Source organism: Netta rufina, assembly GCF_964035555.1.
Source record: "Netta rufina genome assembly, chromosome: 1".
Classification (NCBI taxonomy): domain Eukaryota; kingdom Metazoa; phylum Chordata; class Aves; order Anseriformes; family Anatidae; genus Netta; species Netta rufina.
Window position 1 is genome coordinate 52,036,355 of NC_140123.1, and position 13,719 is coordinate 52,050,073.

Genomic DNA, 13,719 nt, shown 5'->3' on the forward strand with positions numbered 1-13,719 from the left:
CTTGAATATTTTATTAACTGATAGGCACAGTTCTCCATTTGTGACATGCAGGAAAAGGAATAGGTGCTTCCTGTGTCTTATGTGCTTAGGGGTGACCAAAATAGCATGTTAACCTTGTGTAAATATTTCAAAGAAGAATATTTAAGTATCAAATGAAGTGCATGCTTTTTTCAATACTGATGTTGGTAAATGGTGATATTGAATGCAGACTTTTTTTTATATTTGGATCAGAATGCAGAGCTGTACTTCTAGTTACGTGACACCTACATTTGTGTTGCATGTGAGTATTCTGTGTAAGTTGCTGCTTTCCTCTGCTGCAGTCTTCCTTACTGAATTCCCTCTTAGAGAAACACTGCAGATGGTCTTGTCTGATCATGTCTTAATTGGGTGGGCCTGAGTTAAATATCGTGAAAGCAAGACGAGTGATACTAATCGAAAGGAAACAGAGTAAGAATGTACAACAGGAGGATATCTGATGAAGTCCCCATGGGAATACTATACCTAGCAGTAAAAAGTACTTTTGAAAGTACATTGATTGCTGAGCCATACTTGAAGTGTAAATTATTAATTAAATAAAACCTATATGAAAAAATATGTATGCAATTACATAGGGGATACATTTCTCTGTGAATGCTTGAACTCATTAATTACTGTAAAGAACCGAAGCTCTTCAGGCAGCATGCATTGCCTACACTTCTAAAACCATTTTTCCCTTTAAGGGAAGCAGTGATTTTAAAAATAAAAAAAAAAAAAAAGTTGGGGGATGAGGCAGGACAAGGCTCCTCCCTGCCTGCTGGCAGGGGGCTGCCTGCCTGGAGCGTGACATGTAGCGGTGTTGCTCGGGGTCTGGGGGCTGCTTTTTGGGGATCTGGGCCTGGTGGTATTGTGGGGAGCAGGACGATGCTGTGAGGAGATGCACAGGGGCAGGGAATGGGGACACAAGGGATGGTCGGAGCAAAATGTACAGGGGGATAAGCATTGATCAACATTCTGCAATAATAGCAGAAGGGTGTTTGTTATGTGGTCTCCACAAAGGATGGACCCCATGGCACAGACCCATATTGGAGCAGTTATTGAAGAGCTGCTGCCTGTGGGAACCCCCCCTGAGGATCAGTTTGGGAAGGACGTCATCCCATGGGAGGGACCCCACATGGAGCAGGGGCGGAGGGTGACCATGAAGGAGCGGCTGAGGTGAAGTGCTGTAGACTGACTGCAGCCCCCATTTGTTGTGCTGCTTGGGGGAGAGGATGTAGAAGAGGTTGGGGAGAGGGGAAGGTGTTTTTAGTTTGCTCTTATTTTCTCACTACTCTGGTCTGTTAGTAATAGGCAATAAATTGTATTAATCTTTCTATATTTAGTCTGTTTTGTCTGTCACAATAGTTGGGTGATCTCCCTGTCCCTATCTCAACCTTTGAGCTCTTTCCATCATATTTTTTCCCCCATTCCTCTGAGGAGGGGAAGTGAGAGAGTGGTTGTGGTGGAGTTCAGCTGCCCAGCTGGGTAAAACCACCAAAATGGGTGTGGTATGGTGTGGGTATGGTGGTGGTGGGAGAATAAGCTATGATGCTCTGTTGTTACCAGCAATTATTTCCCCAGCATTTTGTACCAACTGTCTCCATGTTGATAACTCATTGTAATTGCAAATAGTAAAACAACAACAAAAATCCTGTTAGCATTTTTATAAAGATTTTTTGGTAAAATTTAATAACTCAAAATGAAAATCCACACTTCGATCTGTATTTGTAAATACATTCTCAAACTTTCATAATACTGGTATGAATACTTTCAGTGCTACAGTTGATGGATCCTTAGATGAGCTAAATTTCAAAATGAGTGTGCTATTTTACTGGCCTTATGTAAATTTATGGGGTCATTGGTAGCAGAGTAAGGTAGTGTTACGAATCCGAATGGTGCATAGCTTTTAGTTCTGGTTTACTAGCTTAATTAGCTCAACCTAAAGTAAAAAGGAAAAAAAAAAAAACAACTTAGTAACTGTAAAATAGTTCTGCATAAGTAGAGGGGAAAAAAAAATGTTGTTCCCTGCTGTTTCTTCAAGGAGCTCCATCTGAGTGTTAGGATCTCCCACTCTGTTCAAAACAAAAGGATAGTGTTGGAATGAAGAGCTTACAAAGAGCTCTGGTCAGTAGAGCAGAAATAGATGATTGGAATTTGCCATAGGGACATGGTGTGAACATACTAATCAAGACAACAGTCCATGTTCTTAATAAAGAAAAAGCTTCCTTACGTGCTATGATGCATGTGAAGATAATAGTTATGACTCAGCACCTAGAAAGCCTTGAAGAATGACTTAAAGGAGAATGAAAAACCTTAACGGATGTTTGAACTACTTTCAGATACGTGAAGCAAAACAGGAGATAGTATGAAAGTATTTCCTCATTTCAGAAGTTGAAGATGGAGGCAGGTCTTGTAGTGGGAACATATTTTTTACATCATTGGTGAGATGGGAACAGTAAAGGGATATTCGATCAAAGACTTGCATTTGACATGACAAAAGGAATGTGCAAAAAGAAGGTGTGGATAAAGCAACGGGTCAGGAAAGTTATTTCTGTAGCCACCCTCTGAAAGCATCCAGTCAGGGAAGGCAGTTCAGCCAAATAAAGGGTTTCCGTATTTGCAAACAAGATGGCAGTCTTAAGAGTGTTAGCTATGTAGGTAAATAGGAAACTTAAGTGCTGTATGCCCAAAATAATAAAGTTTCATTTTAGCTTGATGAGTTTTAGAGAGATGAGTTGCACCAGAGGATTGAGGTAATGTAGTGGTTTTGTTCACGATGAAAGGAAGAAGGCAAAATGAGAATGTGTGGAAGTGCTGTTCTTTAGTCATTCTGAGTGGACAGCCAGGTATCAGAGAGGAGACACCGATGTATATGTCAAAGCTTTGGTCAGGAAAAGGGGCAAGACTGTAGCTAATGCTGATGTTTGCTCTCACCAAGTTCCTATATATCCTCATGTTAAAATAAGAAAATTATTTTCTTATGCATATTGTTGCAAATATGCAGGAACTTTGTCCAGAATATTTGTTTCATGAAACTTGTGAGCTAGAAGATATGTATTTTTTTCTATAACACTAAGATCAGGAAAGATTCAAAACATAAAACTGGCAGGAAAAATAAATTGGGTCTCTTATTTAAGCTAAAGTTAATTATTTCCTTCATAGTTCTTATGCTAAAGTCATTTAGAACAAAGTTTTGTACTAAATGAACCTTCCTTATCTCAAATGAGATAGCTAAAGGATGTATATAAAACGTCTTTACAAAAAAAAAAAAAAAAAAAACCACCTCTTTTTCCCCTTAATCTGTAGAATTAGTGTAGAGGTTTCAATGAGTTGTAACTGGCAGAAGATGGGATCAGTTCACTGTAAATCCCTGGAGTCCAGGATCATTTGTTGCTGTTGGCAAACTATTGTGCAGTTGTGTTTTTAACAAGAAACTTGTTTTTTTTTTTTTTTTTTTTTAAAGCAGGAATACTTTTATTTCTTTTCCTGCTTTTCCCCTCTCCTCTAATAATTTTCATAGATTTATTGTGAATGCTGTGCATGTCTTACGTTAGGTGTTGAAGTTGGTGTTCCACGATTCCCAGAATTTCCTCTACAGTCTTCAAGTTGCTGAATAAGATCCTCCACTTTCTGGCTCCCACATCCAAATTGTTTTCCCCAATACTATTTTTCAATATTTGAGTATTCTATTTTAAGAACTTGTGCTCTACTGACTGACAACGTATTTATTGTCCATTAACAGCTTACAGACAAGGCATTGCATTTTTAATTATTTCTATTTTGGTCTAAAGCTTCTTTGGCCAAAAAATCTTTTTATTTGCAGGGGTACATCATGTTCTGCTTTCCCCTCTTCATGAAAGGCCCCACGTCTCTTGCTGTAGTTTGCTTTATCAAAAGATTGTAACCTGTCATCTGTGTTCACTCTTTACATTAAATGCCATGGTTCTGTTTACCAACAGTAGAAGAGCAGTAGAACAAATTCTGTTAAAGGACATTTCAAATAATATATGCTGGAATTTCTTGACAGAAGAAAACTGCCAAGTCCATGAGCATAGGTGGCTGAAAAAAGGAGATGCTGGTTCTTTCCACTTGTTACAAATTGTCACTCATTACAGGGGATGTCAATATAATGCTCCCTTCTCTTATTGCTTTGCTCAGCAGTGAAGTAGTTGATTTCTAACTGATGTGTCAATTTGTTACCCTTATTCAAAGGGCTGTGTAGAATAATTCACGTTCTCCACATTTATTTTTTTTGCGGTCTTGTGTTGAAATTGCTGCCACAGTTAAAAGATTTCAGTGAAAAGATCTGAGCAAGAGCTAGGATAGGCAGATGTTGTAAAGTGCTGAATGATCACTGGCAGTTTCAAAACTTAGTAAGAAAATATTTCCAGCTAAATGGGGTAAGATGCATCATTAAAGCTTGTGGGCTTCATAAGGGGATTCGTGAGGGGATTCTGAATCTCAGAAGCAATTTCAGAACCTGATGAACCGAAGCTGCCTCCCCAGTTGCTCCGACAGCTACCACTGGACATTGGCTTCTAAAATCAGAGATTTTTGCAAACCAGTCCTCTGTCACTTTTGCCTATGAAAACCGACATTTTTGAAGTTACCTTGGAGGCAGCTGAGTTTTTGGAGGCACTCTTCAGGAAAGCGCAAGCCTGGCATCAGAAGGCGAGCTCACAAAACCCCTCCGCGACCACTGCCGCCAGCTGCGAGCCCGTTGTGCAGCGTCTCTAAAAGCAGGTCGCTTGAGGGCTGTCCTCAAGGCGGATCCTCGGGGGCTCCCTCCTCACAGCGCTGCGCTGCCCCTTCCCCTCACACCCGTGCTGTGCCGGGGTCTCCTCTTCCCTCAGCGCCGCTCCCCGAGCCCCCATCCCCTGAGGGGCCACCTCCGGGGACCCCTCCTCGCACTCTGCGGGCGGGGACCGGGGGAGGGCCCGTCCCGGTCCCGGTCCCGTCCCGCCCGCAGGGGGCGACTCTGGCGGCCTCCCCCCGCCGCCTCGGCTGCCGGTGGGGCTATGGCGGGGAAGGGGCTCGGCCTCGTCGTCCTGCTCCTGCTGGCCGCCCGCGGGGCCGGGGAGCCGCGGGGCTGCGAGGCGGTGCGGAAAGTTTTCCAGCTGCGACAGCTCGGGCCCCTCCGGGGGGTGCCGGACTCGCCGCGGGCAGGTAAGGGGGGGGGGTCGCCCAGCCCGGGGGTCGCGGTGCCGCTGGACCGGGGCGAGGAGAAGCCGAGTTAGCCCTGTGCTGAGGGAGAGGGGCTTGCATCGCTCTAGCTGTAATTAAACAAACTCCCCGGAAAGTAGCGTGCTAAATATCGGGAACAGGAGTGCAGCCCAGCGTAGTGCGGGCAGCGAAACTTTGTAAGCGCATGCAAAGTGCTGTGGCAGAGCGCATCGAGGAGACCTACCTTCTGGGGTCTGCGGCTTGTGTCCTCCAGCCGTGTGAGTACCTCAGTGGTGCTCCTCACAAATTTAAAATGAAGACCTGCGTGTAAAATCCATTCGTGGTGAGGTGTCAGGCGTGCTAGTAAGCGCGAGTCGATGCTTTCCTGGCAGAAAATGACTTCTGTGTGCAGCGGGAGCTAAATTAACATCCACCCTACTTGGAAACAGCAGCTGCCTCCTGCTTTATTTAAGATGATCTGCTTAGTTTTATTCATCCTGCAAGGCATGCTGTGTCTATTCCTAGAGGAATCACTTCAAAATACAGCTTTTTAAAGACTCTGGCTTGTAAATTGTGCACTGTAATTCTGTGTTATTTTTACGATTATCTGTTATATTTTGGCCACCAGTACTTATAATAATATACGTAGCCTTCTTACGTTGTCTCTAGCTAAAAATTTTATCATCGTCTTTACAAAAAAAAAATAAATAATTGCTTTTGTTGGAAAGCCTGGCTGGATGGGTACTGTGCAAAAGAAGATACTTCATCTGGAAGCTGAAATCTGAGTCAAAGCCCTGTTAGTGATTTAAATGTTTGGTATTGATTAATCACGTGAATGACATCAGGATGAATGATAGAGCTATTGTGGTTGTGTTCTCATTACGTAGACTGGTGTAGCTGTTACACTTTCTTTTGCCAATACCATTTATTTTGGCACCAGACGTTCACTTGTGTACTGTGGACAGGGAGAAAACGTGTTGCCTCCAGAGGAAACAACTGTGGTATTTCATGCATGTTCCTTCTGCCCTGCTTCTGTCTTTCTCCCTTCCTCTATAACAGTTTCATATCACCACTCTCATTTTATTCTTTTCTGAATTTCCTGATCCTGAAGCAAAAGCTGGTTTTGTGCAGAGTAGCAGAACGCCCTTCTCCTCCGGTGTCCTGCGAGTAGTGGTCAGCAGGAGGTGCGGTGCAGCTGTTCGCTCTTTCAAGGAGTTGTGGTGCTGTGAGCAGCCTGGAAAACCTCAAGGAGCCGAGCACATGCAGGATTTCTTGCTTAGAGTATCTTTGATCCCAGAGGTACATGAAACAAATGGTTCTGAATGCTAAAATCTGTTCAGAGTTGGATGACAAGAAAATGGGGATTAAATGAGTGTTTTAGATGATTTAAGTTTGATTAAAGGTATTTGTAGGTTGGAAACGTAATGGGAATAGGAAAGAAGCGTCACTTTTGCTGATGATCTTCTATGCTTAGCCTTCTTCTGAATCAAGAAGTGAAAAATATTTTAAAACTCTTTCTGAAGGCATTTAGAAATGTGTGTGTATCCTATGTATATGCATAAGCACCTTAGGTAGGTGCCTGCTTGTGAAAACAGGCGTCAGAGCTGCAGTTATGGGTCTCAATTCGCTTGCCCAAACGTAGGCTTCTGGTAGCATTGGGGATTCCCTGTAGCCTGTGGAGTATCCTGGTGGGGCTGTCAGGTCCCATCCCTCTGGGGCACCTTGTGGAGTGGGAAAGCACAGTGGGAACACTTGGCACTGCAGGTGGGTGACCACACTGAGCGGTGGGCACAGCTTGGGGCCTGCTCCTTTTCAGCTCAAATGTTGGGTGGTGGCTTGGGGGTGAGCTGTGCAGCCCCTCTGCCTCCGTTGTATTGCCTACGTTTGTTTTAGTGCTACTGTATTGTATAAGGACACCTTCTAAACGTCTGAAGCTGAATCCCACCTTTCATGTGGAGAAGGATTGCTAGCTGAAGGGGAGTGGGAGTGTTGGGATATTCACTAGCATGCAGTGGAAGGTAAAGTCTACAGTCAGTCAAACTACAGGGAGGAAGTTGGCTGATTTTGGCCTTGTTCTCTTTTTGTGTATTCAAATACAAATAACAGCATTCATAGTTTCTGTTTTTTCCTTTTCTTAGTGCTGATAGAAATGAAACAGCCTGATACCGGCAAATCATGCAAATTGTAGTTACGTGTCATTCAGGGACTGGTGTGTGTCCATATTTTGAATATGCATCAGCACAAAAAAAACCCACATGCATTTTATATAACTAGTTTTGCAGCTCCTCTGTGTAGTTTCTGTATAATGAGCAAAACTCTCTCTAACAGTATGCAAAATTGTCCAGTAAGTGTATAGCGAAGATTATCATCAAGGATATGGGGACCTCACGTTTGAGTTTGTGTTATTGTTCACATAACACAGGATTAGTGTTGAAATTGGCAACTAATAATCAAGAGAAATGAATACCCTTAACAACAACAAAATTTTTAGTGCTGCCCTCAGCAGTGGAAAAACTTACCTAACTATGCACAATCTTGTAGCAGTGATTTGTGTACAGACCTGTGGTCAGCCCCATCGCATGCTAAAATGAAACATTTATCACTGTCATGCTGATTTTAAATGATAGTTGCAGAAATGATTTTAATTTCTCTGCCTGTCTGGTTCTGTGCTACATGTGCACTGGTGTTAGGACTGTACAGTAAAACTTGATGATTTTCAAGTTATGAAAGACCATTTTAATTGAAATGGAGAATTGAACAATATACAAAGCATGAAATAAATACAAAAAGGCCTCTTTTTAGGTGTGTGTATGTATGGCTGTTGGATTATTTTAAAAAAATGGTGTTTTGTTTGCAAATTATATTTTAAAGATATTTTTATTTCCTAGTCTCTATTTCTGATATTTTCTGTCTATTGAAGAATTCCACTTCTTTACCCCATATATGCTAGTAAAGCTAGAATTTTTAGCTTATATAATCAGCTCATTTTTCAGAGAGATGAAATTGAAAGCTCATTTCTCAAATCTCCTTGTTCTCAGTTGCAAATAAGATTGTTTCCTTCTTGTTTCCTTCTCTCAGAATCCCCCAGAACAGCAGAATAGGATGAATGGTAAACCAGTCTCCCTTGCCTTCTTCATAAAGGGTACCACTAGGTATGTTAGTGAACAAATTGTCAGGCTTCTCTTTGCACCAAAAAGCTGAGTTCCATGGCTTATTGAAAAAAGTTAAATGTCCTGGAACTGTAGAATCAAACGTTTCCTATTGATGTAGACAAAAAGTGTTTGAGATATTTTTCCAAACTCTAAGCATTTTTTTTTTTTACCTTCAGGAATCAATCTAGGGTTCTTCTCAGCAGTCTTTTGGAGCTCATTTTTGCAGTCAGAAGAACAAAAAGCATAATAAAAGGAGTGAAGACTCTTTGATTAGTATAAATTTTGTTGCAAAGACTTTTTGATGAAAAGCAGTTATACATATGAAATTGAGTAACAGGCAAAAAACTGTGCTTGAAGGGTGACATAATCTCAGAAAAAGTTGATGTCTATTTTTTTTGCTACCTCAAGTTAAAATACTCTTGCTAGTTCAGTTTAAACTGATCTTTTACTGTTAATTAAAGATCTGGGTCAAACTGATGAAACTCCAAACTATTCTTTGAATTTTAATTTGGGGTTCTTTTATGGTCTAAATTTAGGTAATTTAGGTTTTGGTTCTGTTGGTGTTCAAATCAAGGATTTGTATGTGGGTATGCCTACTTCGGATTATGCTGTTTGTTGAACACATACAGATCTCCAGAAAAGGATATAGGTGGGAATGGAAGCAGTTGCTTGGTTGTATCAGTTGTTAAGGTCCATTTTATCACATCTGTGCGTTTTGTAAGGATTTTTGCCTATGTTGTTTTTCTGTGTCTGAACATGCGCTGTTGGCTTCTAAATGCAAGTAGCATGTCACCCCTGGATCCACAAAATGACTGCTGTGGGGAAAAAATAGATTTTAAAAAATATTCTGGGATTAAAAACAACAAAGAAGTGGGAATCAGCTTTGTGGCAGCTTTCCCATGTCTATTTCCCGTATTTCCACTTCTAGAAAGTCAGTAGTGCTGAGAAGCCTTGATCTGGCTGGGACGATCTGAAAAGTGGTGTCTGGACTGCGAAATAGAGGATGGGACCAACATGTTGAATGGCATAGGTTGGCTCGTGTCTGTGGTGCTTCAGGCTGGTATCTTGTCAAATGGGCTGACTGTATCCTCACTACTTGGTGTTTGCCCTGGAGTTTTCTCAGGATCTAGTGTAATACTTCTGTAATACCAAGGTACTCTGGAGTTTTGGGGTGTCCTCCCACTTCTGCCAGTTTAAACAATCTTAAAAACTGAAAATCTTTTTGGAGATGTTGGATGTAGTGTGACATGAATGCATATTTTGTGCGTTGAGCTGTGCCATGAGCAAATGTAGAGGTGCCTATACCTTGCTAGGGTGCCTGCCAGTAGGAGGGTGATCTTTGAGGGTGCTAAGGAGCCAAACCTGTTGCCTGTGGTGTTCTCTGAAGGCTGTACATAAAATGCACCTTCTCTAGCAGATAGACACACTGGAACTGTCTAAACAGAGCCACAGAAGGAGGTTGGGTAAATTGTGCAACAGTGTGGGCAGTCAGGGTCACGTGCTTGAGTTTGATTCTTACCTATTTTATTTAACCAGGCTTAAGTGTTTTACAGGAGTCTTAATGGTGGTTATGAACGCTGAGTGTGGAGCAGTGGCTCTAGCCAAGACGAGTTAGCAAATAGATGTTAAAGTGTGAGCGTGAGAGACTCGTGTCTGACACAGGTTGCAAGTCCGTTTTGCAGCAAACCACTTGTTTGAACAACAGCTTCCAGGCCCTGTGGCATTTTAGTGCTGTCTCTTAAAAGACTGTTTATCATGACAATCCTAGGTCTGTTTTGGGATTTATCAGACTCTGGATTTGATCTCATGGAAGTATTTGTATAAACTGACAGGCAGAAATACCACACATGCGGTATTTTCTCTTCCTGGCATTTAACATCATCATCCTGTCAGCACTTGTTTATCTCAAGTTACCGAAAATACGGATTTGTAATGCTGAGACCATGAATGAAAGTTTTAAATCAGTTCCAGATCTTCTGGAAATAGGTAAAATTACACCTCAGAGTTATTACATTTTATTCTTGCTGAGCTCTTTTTCTGCATCCATCTAGATTGTTTTCAATTATGAAACCTTTCCTAGACTGTAACTGTATATCTTAATATCTGTCTACACATAACAGGCTAAGTTATTTCACTTTCTTTCTCCTGTGGTTTTGTATAAAAAACCCAGGTTGCAGTTGTAGTGCCTTCAGAATTTAGTACTGAAAAGAGCCACTATCGCTTATTAGAGCAGAAACTGTTTTCCCGCTGTATTTCAGGATAAATGGCTGTCGATAAACAGTTCTTGTTGAAAACTGGAGGACTCTTAGATGTGAAAACACATAAGTGTGTTTTTTTTACATTGTTTGTACTGAAATGGGATGACCTGAATCAGTTGCTTCTGTGCTCTCCTGAAACGCTGTCCTTACGCTGTTGCTTGTGCCACAATGCTCTGAGAAACAACTACAAAGCCCCTCTGCAGATTTGTAGTTTGTTTGGTTCTTTTGCATGTTGTTCTCAGTTACTTTTTCCTGACCATTGAAAACAGCTGTGTTTAATGAGCTGGAACAGAATTAAGTCAATAAAATGTACTTTATATGTATGTGATTAGCAGTCTTAAAGTAAAAACAAAATTCCCTTAGGATTGGGAATGATATCCATGTTAAAAATATGCTGCTTAAAAAAAAAAAAATTACCATAAAATCAAAGGGAGAAGAGAATATTGAAGAGTCAGCTGAAACCATAAAAAAATCATTATTGTTTTAGTTTTGCTAAAAATCTAAATGTCTTCTGGAAACTAGTCTGTTACAAGCCTGGATTAATTTTTGTATTAATTCCTGCTTTATGAGAGAGAAAATGACAAAGTTTGAAAGCTAAGTAGTGCCTAAAGTTTATTTAAAATATTAAGCACAATTTGGTTAATACACCTAATTTGCAGGTGATTTAATTTTAATACTAAACAAGCATTATGCATATGTGTGACTATATGCACAAAGAACTGCATGTGAGCAGGTGCTGTGTATATTGGTTGTTAATAACTAGATGAAATAAAGGCAGGGTTTATACTTCACATCTTGGAAAAATTGTCCAAAGGTTTTGTGCAAGGTCAGCTTTTCTGAACTTTGTAGGGAAAAGGAAATCATTGCTTCTAAGAAATGAAATTTGTTGCTTATTTGTGAAAGGTACACTCGCCATTCAGTAGGAGAATGAGGAGCAGTACTTAGAAGTTCTGTTTTTTGCTTAATGTGGTGGCTCAGCTACACACTTCTCATCACAAAATTATGGTTTATTGTGCAATGATGCCCTCGTGCAAAATGATGCTACATGCAACATAATGTTGTTTGAGTTTTAGGCAACTTGACCAATACTTGGTCAGGTTTTCTCTGTAATGTTTTTGGTTCCAAGCAGAGAGAGGACATTTATGTGTAGTTACTACCTGCTAAGATTTGGAGAGTGAGGCAAATCATCTTATACACTTATGGTACTGAGAGTCTTCTTTCTTTCTTTTTTTATTTTAATTTTAATTTTAATTTTAATTTTTTTTTTGACTGTTTAAATACTTTACAAAGAAAAATGACAAAAAAGCAAAAAGCCTCTCCAAACCCACCACAGCTATATTCCTCACTGGGAACAGCTCTAAGTCCCCTGCTGGCATTTGGGCCTGTCCATATATGAGCTGTGTTGAAATCTGAAGATTGAGGAGCTCTAATGTGGAGACTTCTGTAACGTACAATATTTTATAATATTTTTCTAATAAGTTACCCATCAGAAAATTGTAAGACTACAGTGATGTAAGAGAAGCACACTATGTCTGGTTTTCCTTTTTTTGGACTTTTCAGAGAGATTTTTAGTTCTTGAATGTTTTGGTATCCAGACTGTGAAATAAGTGTATTGAAGAGTTTAATATTTATCCACTGCAGTATTGTCTGGAACAGTATAAATTATAAAGATCATGTTGTGTCATAGAAAGCAGGTTTTCCAAACCTAGCTGAATACTTCTGGCCATGGAAAAGTCAAATACTGAATTATCAGACCTTCTTTAGAATAGGAATATTTGCAATAACTATAGGAAACATTAATAGTTTATTGCATATTTAAATTAATAAGTGGATTATGTGAAGAAGAATAAATGAAATCAGCTTTAAATAATCAAAATCCATAAATTGAACTGCTGAAATTGTGCTTTGCTTGTTGTCTTCTATGTGAAACAAATGAAAGGTTGTAGTTTCAAGGAATCTTCTAATTAAAAGAAAAAAAATCTTCTGCAGTTTATTAGTGACTGCAGTTTGGTTCTGTAAAATGTGATGCCTGTATGTTGCTAGTAAAACAAAGTGTTATACTTGAGGATAGCATCAGGAAAACATGGCATTCTCTTTTTATTCTGGACTAGAAACGGAATTGAGTTAAAGCACTGTGATAAATGTGTTCTCAAATGAATGTCAAAAAGGACAAGAATTGCTTTTCAGGTAATTTAGAGCCTAGAGCCATCCAGGAGGGTAGAGTGTTTGACATTTTAAATTCTCAGGGAAGGGTTTCAGGGAAAAAACGTGGTATCTCTGTGTGCGTTTAATCATCACTGACTTTAATCAATGATAGAAAGCGCATGACTATAGCCCTTTCCCTATTTTAACACCAGTAAATTAATCTTCACCTCAGTAACAACTAACCCGGAGTGTGTGAGAGTCCTCAAGTCTTCGTGGAGCTGGACCACACAGTTCCCTTCACCCACTGCCTGCTGCCTTGCAGCCCCGTGGCTGAGGCTTACAACACCCCTGTGGCACTGCCGAGGTTAAAATTGAGGAGCTCTCTCTGCCATCGCGCTGCCCTTCTGCATGCAAACGAGAACAGGAAAACGAAGCAGCAGTGGCAACATTGCCAGTTTGTGAATTACCAGTTTAAAGCAAGCGTTCTGCATGCTTTGACGGGCTTTGACGGGTTGCTTCATTAACTGGGTTTTTGGTTGCTTTGGTGGTTTTGTCGTTCTTGCCTTGTAGCTGCTGCCATCCTTTTCCCTAGGGGTTGCAAGCCAAAAATTGTATTCTAGCTCTTCAGTCATGGTTGAAGCAATTTAGCTAGCTGCAAGCCTTCCCCCCACCACTCATAGCTGATTCTTCTCCCTGGTCCCCACCATATTTACATACAGACACACAGAAAAACAGAACAAAAAGAAAACACAAGAAGACCTTTATGGATGTCACCCATGAAAAGAAGTAAAAGCAGGATAAAACAATTGTCTGTGCTCTGTTTGGATCAGCTTTACTGTAGGCACTTATGAACTGTGCTTCTTCAATTAAGTAATCAATGTCATATGTTATAAAGAAATTCAGAAAAATTGCTTATGATACTTTGAATACTGTGAAAGTAGTCCTGTGGCACTCTAAAAAAGATGCACTTGATATTTCAGACTGAT

The 13,719-nt window shown here is 40.5% G+C and overlaps 1 protein-coding gene across 1 annotated transcript in view; it reads left to right on the plus strand.

Moving 5' to 3' along the window:
- Positions 1-5,033: 5,033 nt before the first annotated feature.
- GPC5 (glypican 5) overlaps positions 5,034-13,719 on the plus strand; it is a gene marked incomplete at both ends in the record, with an annotated part of 756,320 nt that continues 747,634 nt past the window's right edge. The window contains one exon of the mRNA XM_084285812.1: positions 5,034-5,181. Coding sequence (XP_084141938.1) covers positions 5,034-5,181 — 148 coding nt within the window. The remainder of the gene's footprint in view (positions 5,182-13,719) is intronic.